The following is a 14020-nucleotide window of genomic DNA, read 5'->3' as shown; positions in this document are numbered from 1 at the left end:
ATTTGAAATGATGCCAGAAATGCATCTATACTACTTTTTTTTCTCTTTTTTCGCTTGTTGTCCCCCCTCAGCTCACCCTAATCTTGAGCCTTTTATTATTTTAACGTAAACTCCAAGGCTTCACACTAAATCTTCACTTACATAATATGCATATTTAAGTAGAATCAGACGAATCGTTATTGTCTGATAGGAATCTTCCTCATATTGTTGTCGATATCTTCATATCACGTGACCTCTTATCATTACACCATTGAATCCCCCACTCCTTAGCTTGTTGTGTAGTGGCAGTACCAATATCCATTGGGGGTTTAGAAAATGAATGATTGATAAAAGTATTTCAAGTTATAAGACTATATGGTTTTTGAAATGTTCGACATTGTACCTTGGACATCCATAAAGGGGCTCAACACTTCCTCAACTTCTTTTAGATGTTTTCATTTATAAATTATTCATAAACCTTTTTTAAAAATTATTTTTACAATAAATACTTGTCAAAAAATACATAATTATCAAAACTTAAACTATATCAATGTGGATAAAACACAATATTAATATATAGATTAAAAACTATATATATAAGATGTTGAAATTAACTTTAAACCTAATTCAATACTTTTTATGTGGCCAAAAAGCCGAGTAGTAGAAAAAGATCTTGTTCTAGAGTTTATTGACAAGAAAAAGAAAAAAGAGAAAAAATAATAAAATAAAAAACGGGTGACATAAAAAAAAATGATGGAAGAGTATTTTAGGTATATTAGTAATATGTAGGTACACGTGTTTAATAATATTTATGTTTTAAGATAAATGTGTAAATAAGGTGGATGCATGCACAAATTTTTTAAAGTTATATACAAATTATTTTTTAATAACTACGATGTTGAATTTAATTTGAATTTATTGTCAATCTAAATGGAAAATAATAATAAAACATTTAAAAGGAAGTTAAAATAACAGGAACTATAAACGACAATCAAACATAATAAGTATAAAAAAATTATATGTTGAATCTGGTTTTGATCATCTCATCTAAAACCAATTGATGTTCAATGAGGATAGATTAACATCTTATGACATTCGACATCATACCCTGTCGTCTTATTATAAAAGTCATCATTAGTGATCCATTATCGGACTTAAAAGTGGTATTATTACATCCCAATAATGTATCTTTCACTATGATCTCATGACTCGAACTTATGACTCTTGGTTTTAATATCATTATGGTACCAAAAAATAAAAAATATTTTAATTTTATTCTCCAAACACACCTTAACCCAATATCCCTCTACTTCTCACTTGACTATGAAAAACATTAAAAGGCAAATTATTTCCATCAATCTTAAAAACATGGAATATAATATCATTAGCACAAAAATATTATTCAATGATTTTTTAATCCCTCGTTAAATGCTTATTGAATAAAAACTGTAAAAATAAGTTTATATATTAAAAATTATTTTTCTAAATATGGTAAAATTTTCTCCATTTTAAATCAAATACTTATAAGGATTATTGGATTAAAAGGGTAAGCGGAAACCTAATTTTAAAAATCGAACCAATAATCTCAATTTAATAAAAATATTTTTAATTATTTTATTATAAAAATAACCCTTTCCCATCAAACATATTGTAAATACTTAAAATTATAAAATACATTTATTTAAAAATGGGTTACTTTCAAACATGGAAATGATATTCGTATGGGAAATATTTTATTCATTTTTAGCCAATTATTTATAGTTATTATAATTCCCAAATGGTGCGTTTGGCGGAGCAAGGGAGCGCGAATCAAATGCGAACGCGCAGAATCAACTGTATACAACTGTTTGGTTTGTTTCGTTTTTGGGAGGAGCGATGGAGGGAATGGTGAAGAAGTATCAGCAGAAGTTCAGGAAGGTTAGAGACGAAACAAAACGGTGGGACGAGCTTCAATCTCGATTGCTTTCGCAGTTCCGAAATGCCTCTTCCATCATTGAGCGCTTGCAGGTCTCTCTCTCAAACCCTACTTCACATTTTTGAATTGTAATCCACTGTATTTTGCTCTTCCTCACTGAAGTTTGGACTTTGTTTTCTTTAGTCGATTCAAAATTCCAAGAATTACGGTACTTTGAAATGCATCGATGGGATCGGCGATGCAGTGTTGAGAAAGCAGATGGAGTCTTTGGAAACCATTTTGCTTTCATTGAAAAAGACTCTGTAAGGATTATTTTTATTTTATTATTATTTGGTCTTGAGCCTCTGTTTGGTTGCTGAGAAAACGGAGGAAAGCAAAGGAAATTATAATTCCAATCATACGTTTGATTTTGTTTTGGTTTCCAGCGCTGAAGATGAAAAGCCTCACCTCCACCGGGTTATTTTATTTTTTAGTTATTTTCTACATTTTCTGTTTTAGCCAAAGTAAGCATTAGGTTTTATCTTGATCCAGAGAGTGCTATGTAATTTATCGAGAAGGAAAGTTTTGCCATTAATTTCCATTATTCTTGATTAGTTAAGTTGGTGATACATATAAACTGATTCTGTTGTTTAATTGTTAAGGAATTGAAGTTCAGTGATGTTAACTTGTTATATTGTTTTAGCATTCCGGGAGAAATATATATTTTTTTGTTCTTGCACGGTGGCAGCATATATCTCAATGTATAACCTAAGTTTTTTCCTTTGTAACTTGAATAAAACCTGGCATATAAATTGCTTCTGCTGTTTAATTGTTAAGGAATTGGAGTTCACCGGTGTTTGTTATTTTAGGAGAAATATGTATTTTTTCCTTGCAGGATGGCATCTTATATCCTAATGTATAACCTAAGATTTTTCTGTTGAACTTGAATGAAATCTAGGAAAGAGTTTCATGGTATTGTTTTGTCTCTTGAGAAGATAGTTCGAGATGGTAGACAGCTAGTTAAGGGGGGATCTGTCAAGCTCACTATGAAACAACTGCAGCAACGAATTGGCGTAAAACCAAGCCTTGCGGATTGCTTGGATGGGCTTAGCCTTCTTCATGAGATGCACCAGTCCGAGTATGAACTGTTTTCAAATTTATTTCCTAATAATTTTGTACTATTTTATAGGAAATCTGGCTATTAAGCCACTGGGTTGTTTTGTTCTTTGTTATTTTATCTTTTTATCTTTAAAAGTGCACCATATCTAATTCTTTAACTAAAAATTAGATCGATAGATAGATAGATAGGTTGTCATTCTGTTTAGTTTTATGAATAATAAACTAAATATTGTTTTTTGAAGTGTCTTGGACAAACAGTTTTCTAGGAGTGCCATTCGGGGTTATGGGGTTGGGTGTTTTCAGTTGAGCCAGATAGCTTAATTCATGACTGCCTTGATGTACAACTTTGTTTGACATCCAGCTACCATACTGCATTACTTTGTGATTGCTTCTGTTCTGGTATTTTCTTGAGTAACTTTAATTTCCATTTTCCCTCAAGTAGAGTTTGTTTGGTTATAAGGCTTTGGGAAGGCATTTTGCTTTTCTTAGTGAAGCAAATATGCAAAAGTTGAATGCACTTTTAATAGTGTGTCCTTGTTCTGCCTCTAGCCATCTTATGTTTTAACCTCAATTCACAAAAAGGTTGCGTCCGGTTAATACATGCTCATCTTGAAATATCAAACCTAGATGGATCATTCTTCTCTTGATAAATTAAAGCCAACCCACAAAAGTTGGGTTAGGGGTTGCGACTGCAGTTTTGGTTTAGAAGGAATGCAATGTGCTGCCAAACTACATTGCTGAAGATGTAGGTCAAGAACACTTGCAAATTACAACAATGTGAAAATTTAATTTATTCTGTAAAACATCAGTGGACTATAGCAAATTGCTTCCCCAAGGGAGATCTCGGTTTTCTGTCTTTGTTTCTCCATTATCTAGTGCATAAGCAGAAATAATTCATAAGGTCGTGTTGTAAAGAAGGTTTGCTTTTCTTGTACTATGTGCTGGTGCACTTGCACATACACACATATATACAGATGCACAGAAACAGTGGTGAGACCATCACCTGCTCATTTACATTGTCGACTGTCATGTGTGCTTATGATCACGAGGTCTGACTACTGAGATTGACTTATCATGGATCAAACTTGATATCTTACGCAATTCTACTTTTCCAGGTACCTTCTTAAATCATCAGTGGTTTCAGCACTTTCAACACTTACCTTAAAGCCCAGGTACTTAGAGTTAAGATTAGTCCCAACACAGTGTACACATGCACATGTGTCAGTGCATATTTGATCCATTCCAACCAATCTAAGGCTTATGAATCTTTGTTGGTACATTTACATTGCAGCGCCAGTGATTTAGGTGCTCTCCATCAGCTCTTAGTTGATCAGCCCAACATCCCCAAAGAGGAAGGTAGGCAATGGATTCCATATTGTAGAAAGTGATGTACATGATTAATACTTCTAGTCCTTAAAATTTTATCTTGCAAATTTCTATGTTTTGCATTATCAGCATAAATGCAGAGAACTCTGTAAATGTATCAACAACTAGTAATTCAATTTTTGGTTTTCTTTTATGTATCAAATAGAAAAGTAAATTTGAAGGTATGAAAAATAAAATAATTCATAAGAACCATTTATGCAAATGCAATATAAATAGCAGCATCATATCTATCATTGATACTATATTTTATCAGAACTTCCATTTTAATTGAACTTGTTATGTGTTGTGTGATTGAGGCTTAACCCTCTACTCTTTTGCACTACCATAGCATATTTTTACTGATCATAAAATGCTCACTCTACCTGGTTTGTACGTTTTCTATGCAGTGCAATTCATCTTTGACATCGTATTTGCTGAAGAAATCTGCTGATTCTCTCTATAGGGTTGATGAAAAACTTCTTTACTTGCCAACCTGTGGGATTATAGAGCAAAATGGAAACTTCTTTGGTTTTGAGGGGCCATGGTCACAAATGACTTCAATTTTGGCTTCCTAGAGACTCCCTGGATTCATAAAGAGAAATCGACATATTCAGTTTGGTAAACATGATGTGTCAAATGGATGCAGATAATCAATTTCACTTGTACTTGATTATAAAACAATCAGATGATGCATGCCAATCCCTGCAGATTGTTCCCATGTGCATGATGATGGGGTAGTTTTGTCATAAAACGATCAGGCAGCGTATACCACCCCCTTTAATTGTTCGCATGTCCATGATAGTGGGGTAGCGATGCTTAGCTCATTGTATAAGATCTATCATGTCTGCAAATTTTAGCTTTATACTGTTCCTTGGTTACATGATTGTTCATCCTGACATGGAATAACTTTAGATGGGTGACACAGAATGAAGAATGATGTATCAACATTACACCTTCTTTAAACATGCATCCTTTTATTTGAATGTACCTACACTTGCAGGAGCCCAAAATCATGAAGTTACTCACTGGAACTGAATGCTGTTCATCTTCTTATTGCATGTCAAGGGCCAGTTTGTCTGATGGAGTGTTGTATTTTGCAGCAATTTGGGCAAGTATCCTTACTTTTGACTATTGCTCGACTTTAAAAACCCTATTATAGAGTTATTCTTCCAGACTTGGTATAACAACTAGTCATGCTCATAATTTTACTTCTTACAGTCTTTATGTTTGAACAGAAGAAATTCTTCATTTCTTTTTTGTACACTTTTGTGAATTGGGGTTGAGTGTATTTAGAGGATCATTTTTTTGTCCATGATTGCTTTTATAGAATGACTTTTGTCTAGTTAGGAGAAAGGTTTTTCATCTTTCTTTTTGCATAGCTTCTTGGGCGTTGTTTGTATACTTCATATGTACTTTTTTCACCACTTCTACATGTTGCTAATACAAACTCTTATTTACCTGTCAAAAAAAAAAAAGAAATTAGTCATTTATTCATGTGGCATCCTGCTGAAAAAATGGCCTTACTGTTTCCTTTGATTTTATTTTTATTTTTTTCATGTCTGCACTTTTGTTCTTACAGGCTCTATATATGTCAAAAGAGGATCCACTGATTTGAGATTTTCTGCTTGCAAACAATCTGTCAGTAGTTTCTGGTCCCTGTTCTTAATGGCATTTTTTCTAAGTAATGGATGCCGTTACTTGTTAAATCTACTTGCGATGAGGTCTTCTTCTGCATTCATTGATGATTCTCTTCTGTCATATTTATGTTATGCATTCAATTCAATATCATTATTATTCATACTTACCCAGAGAGTGCCAACCTGAGGCCTTCGCATACTTGGTATATCTGAGAATAAAAATGGGAGTAGGAATGAGAGAATAGAGGTTTTGTTTCCATGAGAATGATTTTTACTTGCTATTCTCATCTGAAAATAGAATGAATTTTCCTTTCCCATTCCCAAATCAATTATTTGGCTACTAGGAATATTCTTATTTCCGAACAGTTGAATCTTTCTTCGTGTTTCAAATATGAAGATATATGTTTTCCTGAAAAACAGCAATCAGCACTAGTACTCAATGTGACCTGTCCTCTAGTCTAAGCGTGTTTCTCTGCAGACCCAAACTGAAATTGACTTGTGATTCAGAAGACATGACCATTTCCGTGTGAGCGCAAGTTGTCGAATCCCAAAATATGAAGAGATTTGACCGTATCTGCAGCTGTCCAGCCACCCAAGTCAATACTTAAAATGTGCCCCCAACTTTTCGAAGCATTTAATTCACGAACCACCCTTTAATTGGAGACAACAAAACTGGCTCATTTTTTTTCTTTAGTTTTCTCCACTTCCTTTGGTACAGTCGTTTTGTAAAAGGACGGGTTTATTTGGCATTTAATTTCAAAATAGTTTTTTACTAGTTTTTAAAAATAGTTATCAATTATTACCAGAACAAAATTATTTTTAAACTTTTAACTATAAAAAATAATTAAATTTTTTTTTTTATAAAAGTATTATGCCAAAAGTTCTTAGAGTATTTTTTATATGTTTTAATTTTTTAAAAAAATATTTTTACAAAACGCATGAAAAAACTTAAATTTATTTTGAAGAAAATAGTTTATTTTTATAATAAATCTAGTTAAAACTGTATCTTTACTTTTCCATGATGCATATTGCTTTTATTTTTTGAAAAATAATTAATTATTATGGATGTAATTATGAATACTCTGAAAAACTCTCCTTGCTCTTCTCTAATGTATTTTTTTTTACTAAAAACTGATACAAACAAACGAAAAAACCTCACGATTTCAGTGTTTCAAGGTTGAAGGTAGGATTTTATGTGAATAAGTAGAGATGAAGATGAAAGTAATTTTGACCTTTCATAATTATTTTATTTTATTTAAATAAAATAAAAAAGATGGGCTGCGATATATTTTGTAGGTCTCCTGACTAATCTGAAAAATTATATTTCTTCCAAAAGATAAATATTAGATGAAGGTGGAAAAATAGGAAGGATAAATTTCCCCCCGTTGTAATCTCCTTAAGGTTCTTTCCAAATCCACCAACCAAATACCAATGTCACATAGCTTGACTAACCCTACGAAAATTTCATGTACAACGCGTTGACCCAGATGGTTACTTGGTCAAAAGGAGAACTAATTAATTTCTTTGAATAAATCACATTTACCCAAAATATCTCACATCATAAATGAGAAAAATGATATGTTTTCACTGTAGTTCACACTTGACAAAGACCCATTGTCATCCAGCTACATTTTTGATAAAAAAAATATCTCAAGTCAATTTTTTAATTGGAAAAATGATTAGAACGTAAAAAGGAGACTATAAAGATATAATTACATTTCAAAATTTCACGATGCAGTTTTTTTTTTAACTTTTCCATAATGATATCAGTGGCATTTTTTAATGTGAAGAATATTCATATAGTATATTTATTCGAAAACCATTTTAAAGAAGTCTATAATTAATTTAATTTTTTCTATTTTAATTATTTGACTGGAAAATACGATGAATTCAAACTCTTGGTTTCTTCCTAGGGTTTGACCAAGGGAAATAGGTTCTTTTTTTAAACCCTTTCATCCCAAGAATTCATGAAGTGTGAAGCTCTAGTACGCAATCTTCTCCCTACAGTCCAACCAGTACATCCTTATTTTCATGCTAGTGCAAAAAATCAAAGTCAAATCCTCTTCCCCAAGTAGAAAGGTCAGCTCCTTAATACAAATTAATAAGAATAATTTTTTTCTAAATCAACTATTTATTTATTAATTTCTGGTCCTGACATAAACATAAACATAGTTTCTAACAAATTGAAATATATATTTTTAAGTATTTCTCATAATATTTAAAACATCTTAAATTTATTTTTAAAAATTAACTTATTTTCAATTCTCAAAATACTGTTACGATTAAAAAATTTATTAAACATGTTTTTTTTTCATTTAATAAAAAATAGTTCTCATAATTATTTTCGAGGGTTCAGCCGCCAGAGTGAACCCGCCTGGCCGCCTATTTTTAGCTGAACCTTTTTCCACTGGCTGACCGCCCATTAGTAGTTAAGAGACGAGTGAATTGCCGGCTAACGGTTACGCTACTGTGCAGCGGTGACAGTGAGCTTAACTGCCAGGCTGGTAGTGGGGACAGCAGAGGCTGTATCGTCATTCTCTGACGTATCTTTCTACGCGACACTCTGTACTGTGCACCGTAGATCGGCTCCGAGTCAAAACACCTCTCTCTTCCTTTGCATTTTCCCCCTTTTTCCTTTTTCCTTTTGTTTTCTTCATTCGTTGTTGCTTTCTCCCACCACACTTTTTTTCCTCTTTTCTTTCCTATCCTCCTACTTTTCTTCATCCAAAAAAAATAAAATAGAAAAGAGAGAGAGACAGAGAGAGAGGAACCCTAATTATTGGGCTGGTTTCAGAATGAAAGAAGATGAAGTATCGATAGGGATCTGCTCCTCTCGGAACTAGAACTTGTGGGTTCGCCCGAAAAGACCTTGAAGGTTTTGGTGATTCACAGAAAGAAAGGTATCGTTTGTTAGGTTTTTATTTGCACTTTGAGTCTTGCTTGGATTGTTTTGTATTTTGTGAGCATAAGATTAACCATATATAATCTCGTGATTGAGCAGTTAGGGTCGAATTTGATCCGGTTGTGTTGGACCCAACTGGAGGTTTGATAATTGAGTTGCCTAATTTGCATCTGTGATATTAACTGATCGAATTTGAGATTTTATTTTATTTTTTCCTTGTGGGGGTGGGTGGGAGATATTTTAGACTCACTTCAGAGCTTAGCTTGGGGGCGGTGGAGGTGTGGTTCATTGGATATTTTTTTATGGAGTTTGTCGATTCTGTATTAGATCATCATATTTGTGGATTTGAGTGGCCTAATTTGCATTTCTTTTTTTTCTTTTTTGGGTGGGGGTGCTTAGACTAAATTCAGTGCTTAGCTTTGGTGATGTGGAGGTGTGATTTATTGGATGTTTTCAGCATACGTGCTCTTGTGGAAGAAGAGAATTACAATTGGAGGAGGCATTGCAATAGAATCTTGTTGACATCATTTTGTTTACATTTCAATAAAGGGTAATTTAGGATTTTGGAGTATCCGGATACTTGAGTCTCATAACGACTACATGGAATTCAGGGTATCTGACTAATTGTACTGAATAACTTTTAATAAGTTAAATCAGTGTGCTGGCCATTTGAATCCAACAATTCAGTTGCAGGGGTGTTTGGCTTCAGGTTGTGGCCACATAGACTTTTGTCAGTGTTATGAAAATTTGAATCCAGCAATTTAGTTGCAGTGGCATTTGGCTTCACTGTTTTTCTCATGTGGATTTTTTATGGAGTTTGTAAATATGCATTAGCTCATCATATTTGTGGATTTGAAATGATAGTTGAGATGTGTTATTCAAGAACCATATACCACCTGGGATTGGAAACTTAATCCCAAATCTGAAAGCATTATTGGTTTTTCATCTGATCTGAACAACTTCCCTCATGCATTTCTAATACGGATAAGTAAAACTACAAGTTCTCTGCGCTTTTGCTCCATCTCGTTCATAACCAAATGGGGGATTTAAGATAGTTTAGATTTACTTTCTATGTTTAATGTCCGTAGTTATTTTCGATCCAGATAGTTGCTGTGTTTTTCATGTAATCCTCAAAATTACAATTTTTCTCCATCGATGCTGTTTTAATTGTTGTCAGAAAGTAATTTCCTATATCATCATCATCAATGCTATTATTTTGTTATTCTCGAAATTGGGTCATTTTTACCTTCACATTTAGAATCTTTACTGCTTGTAGCAATTTTTAGAAGCCCAACTATTGGTGCACTGGTTTATCATGTAAAATTTTTCTTCTTGTTGTATGTGGTTTAGATAAGATGGCTGGAAGCTGGGATGGGAGTTATGACCCTGGTAGCCAGTCAGATGAGAGCCATCATTTTGAGAGGTCACATTTAGAGCCTATCTATGATTCTTTCGTTTGCCCTCTAACAAAGCAAGTTATGCGTGATCCTATTACCTTAGAAAATGGGCAAACTTTTGAGCGAGAAGCAATCGAGAAGTGGTTCAAGGAATGCAAAGAGAGTGGAAGGAAGCTGGTTTGCCCCTTAACATTAAAAGAGTTAAGAAGCACAGATCTGAATCCTAGTATAGCTTTGCGGCACACCATTGAGGAATGGACTGCTAGAAATGAAGCTGTTCAACTTGATATGGCTCGTAGATCATTATCTCTGGGCAGCCAGGAAGTTGACATTCTGCTTGCTTTGAAGAATGTGCAGTACCTGTGCCTGAAAAGTCGATCAAATAAGCATATTGTGCGGAATGCAGATCTGATTCCCATGATTGTTGACATGTTGAAAAGCGGCAGCCGCAGGGTTCGGTGTAGAGCTTTAGAAACACTTCGAATCGTGGCTGAAGAAGACGCTGAGAATAAGGTTGTCAGAGGTTCGCTGATTGTTTTTAGAAATTCTTTGACAATGATAGACTGGGATGCAGCGAGGACCTCTTTTGACTGAATTTTCTTTATTTTGCAGGAAATAATGGCCGAGGGGGACACTATACGCACAATAGTTAAATTTTTGTCTCATGAGCTTTCCAAAGAGAGGGAGGAAGCTGTCTCTTTGTTGTATGAGCTTTCCAAATCTGAAACTTTGTGTGAAAAGATTGGCTCACTCAATGGAGCAATTCTTATATTAGTTGGAATGACAAGCAGCAAATCAGAAAATTTATTGACTGTTGAGAAGGCTGATAAAACACTGGAGAATCTTGAGATGTGTGAGAATAATATACGGCAGATGGCTGAAAATGGTCGACTGCATCCACTTCTTACTCAAATCCTTGAAGGTGCTTAATCTCTTTGTAATAATTTTATGATTTTTATTTGTTTGCAATCATAGTGACAGGCCTTGATGATTTTCTTTCCTTTTTCGAGGCTTGTTTGCTTAGTGGGGAACAGGTCTTTCTTATTACATTTGTTCAGAAAAAAGGTGCAAATTTCCCATATAGAAGATGTTTTGCTCACATGTTTATATGTAACATCTTCTTTGTCAAACATCTTCTTTGTCTGTTTACACTGACTAATGTTCTAGAAAATAAGAGCAAAAAGAACTTTTCCTATCCAAAAAAGGAAGAAAAAGACTTTATGTCCCCAGGACTGTTCCTGATACATTCAAATGATAGTGGTCAAACTCAATGGTGGTAAGAGGCGGTGGAAATCGTAATTTTTTTCCTGACCTTTTCTTTCTTCTACTGAATACAACTCCATGGCAAACCATCTTTGCCAGGATATTCTGTCTTTGGTATAATGCTTGCTAGTTGCTATATCATGGCCCATGGTTTGGACTTATTATTCATCAGCTTCTGTGGTACTTTCCTCTACCTTGTACTTTATTAAGGAAAAAAAATAGATCATCTCAATGGATGGGTGGTATGCATCTTGAGAATAACTATAACTCAAATTGATCCATAGTAACTCACTTTTTAGCACTTAAACTTTAATATTTTTTTAATATCATACAAAAAGCCCCTATTAAACTCTTTATCACCTGAATTGTGTTGCAGGTCCTCCAGAAACTAAATTGTCCATGGCTACTTACCTTGGTGAGCTGGTTCTGAACAATGATATGCAAGTCTTTGTGGCTAGAACTGTGGGCTTAGCGCTAATAAATATGATGAAAAGTGGCAACCTGCAATTGAGAGAAGCTGCTTTAAAAGCTTTAAACCAGATTTCATCTTTTGATGCCAGTGCCAGGGTGTTGATAGAGGAAGGAATTCTCCCCCCTCTCATCAAGGACCTCTTAACTGTTGGGACCAACCAACTTCCCATGCGACTCAAAGAGGTCTCTGCAACAATTCTTGCTAATGTTGTGCAGTCGGGCTATGATTTTGATTCCATCCCTGTTGGATCTGATCACCAGACTCTGGTCTCAGAAGACATAGTCCACAACCTACTCCATCTCATTAGCAACACTGGCCCGGCAATTGAGTGCAAGCTTCTTCAGGTTCTTGTTGGACTCACCAATTCTCCCACTGCAGTCCTGGATGTTGTTGCAGCCATTAAAAGCTCTGGCGCTACCATCAGTTTGGTTCAGTTTATTGAGGCCCCACAGAAGGAGTTGCGTCTGGCTTCCATAAAGCTTCTCCAGAATCTCTCTCCACACATGGGCCAGGAACTAGCTGATGCCCTGCGTGGCACAGCCGGCCAGCTTGGCAGCTTAATCAGAGTCATATCTGAAAATATTGGAATCACAGAAGAACAGGCAGTAGCTGCTGGGCTTTTAGCTGATCTCCCAGAGAGGGATTTGGGACTCACACGACAGATGTTAGATGAAGGTGCCTTTCAGATGGTCTTCTCTCGAGTTGTCAGGATCCGGCAGGGGGAAACTAGGGGCAACCGCTTCATGACTCCATATCTAGAAGGGCTTGTTCGCGTTCTTGCAAGGGTTACATTTGTGTTGGCTGACGAACCTGATGCCATTGCACTTTGCCGTGAGTACAATCTTGCTGCTGTCTTCACTGAACTGCTCCAGTCTAATGGCCTTGACAAGGTACAGATGGTTTCTGCCATGTCCCTAGAGAACCTATCACAAGAATCCAAAAACTTGACAAAGTTGCCTGAGTTGCCAGCACCTGGGTTTTGTGCCTCAATCTTTCCTTGTTTGAGCAAGCAGCCTGTCATAACTGGATTGTGTCGTCTCCACCGTGGCACGTGCTCGCTAAAAGATAGTTTTTGCCTTTTGGAAGGACAGGCCGTGGAGAAGTTGGTCGCTCTTTTAGACCACCAAAATGAGCAGGTTGTTGAAGCAGCACTGGCAGCAATATCAACTTTGTTGGATGATGGGGTAGATATTGAACAAGGGGTGAACATATTGTGTGAAGCAGAGGGAATCAAACCTATACTTGATGTATTACTTGAGAAACGGACAGAGAACCTGAGGAGGAGAGCCGTTTGGGCTGTTGAGAGAATTTTGAGGACTGATGAAATAGCTTATGAAATTTCTGGAGATCCAAATGTGAGCACAGCCCTCGTTGACGCCTTCCAGCATGCTGACTATCGGACCCGGCAGATTGCCGAGCGTGCCCTGAAACACGTGGACAAGATACCAAACTTCTCAGGCATCTTTCCAAACATAGGATAGATCTTAAAGAGGATGATGCTCAATGGTTAAAACCATGAAGACGGGACCTGTTTGCATTGGTTTATATTTCTCTCTATTTGTCCTGAGGGATCACAGGGCTCATTGAAGCTTATGGTTTCGGCAGTTGAGATAAAAGCTGCAGGTAGATATTGTTGTACACAGGATTTTGATTTGTAGAGGGTTTTCAAAAGCTTGTTCATTTCTTTTCAACAATGTTGTTTTCATAGCTTCCATTTCTTTGAATGAACTGCATATATTGTACTATCATTGAGAGTGGAAAGTGTGATGGGTCAGGGGTTGGAATCTATTATTGAGTTGTTAGGCTTTCCCAGTACTCTTTATTTTGAACTTTCAAGGAACGAGAACCACTAAGACGAGTTCAGGAATTTTCCTTTTCCGTTTCCAGTCCTCTACTAGTCTACTTCATCCTATTAATACTTTACGAAGGAAACCAAGCTTGTGATCTCAATTTCCAAGGAACAAACTCTCATGGTGAAAATTCTGTCTGCTG

General features: G+C 35.4%; 2 protein-coding genes across 2 annotated transcripts; both read left to right on the top strand.

The window, feature by feature from the left end:
* Window positions 1–1755: 1755 nt before the first annotated feature.
* LOC100240993 (uncharacterized protein At5g43822) lies at window positions 1756–5344 on the top strand. The gene is made up of 6 exons (XM_002272897.4): window positions 1756–1986; window positions 2078–2196; window positions 2832–3011; window positions 4108–4164; window positions 4284–4348; window positions 4765–5344. Exons 1-6 carry the CDS (start codon window positions 1855–1857, stop codon window positions 4806–4808), a joined length of 597 nt encoding a protein of 198 aa, XP_002272933.1. The 5' UTR covers window positions 1756–1854; the 3' UTR covers window positions 4809–5344.
* Window positions 5345–8562: 3218 nt separating this feature from the next.
* Window positions 8563–13816, top strand: LOC100252979 (U-box domain-containing protein 43). Its single transcript, XM_002273185.5, has 4 exons — window positions 8563–8894; window positions 10247–10806; window positions 10906–11215; window positions 11933–13816. The coding sequence occupies exons 2-4, from the start codon at window positions 10252–10254 to the stop codon at window positions 13507–13509; spliced, it is 2442 nt and encodes an 813-aa protein (XP_002273221.1). The 5' UTR covers window positions 8563–8894; window positions 10247–10251; the 3' UTR covers window positions 13510–13816.
* Window positions 13817–14020: the final 204 nt, after the last annotated feature.

This window comes from Vitis vinifera, chromosome 18 (assembly GCF_030704535.1).
Source record: "Vitis vinifera cultivar Pinot Noir 40024 chromosome 18, ASM3070453v1".
NCBI classification, from domain to species: Eukaryota; Viridiplantae; Streptophyta; class Magnoliopsida; order Vitales; family Vitaceae; genus Vitis; species Vitis vinifera.
The sequence above is the reverse complement of the archived record's forward strand: the minus strand, read 5'-3'. Positions and strand labels throughout refer to the sequence as shown.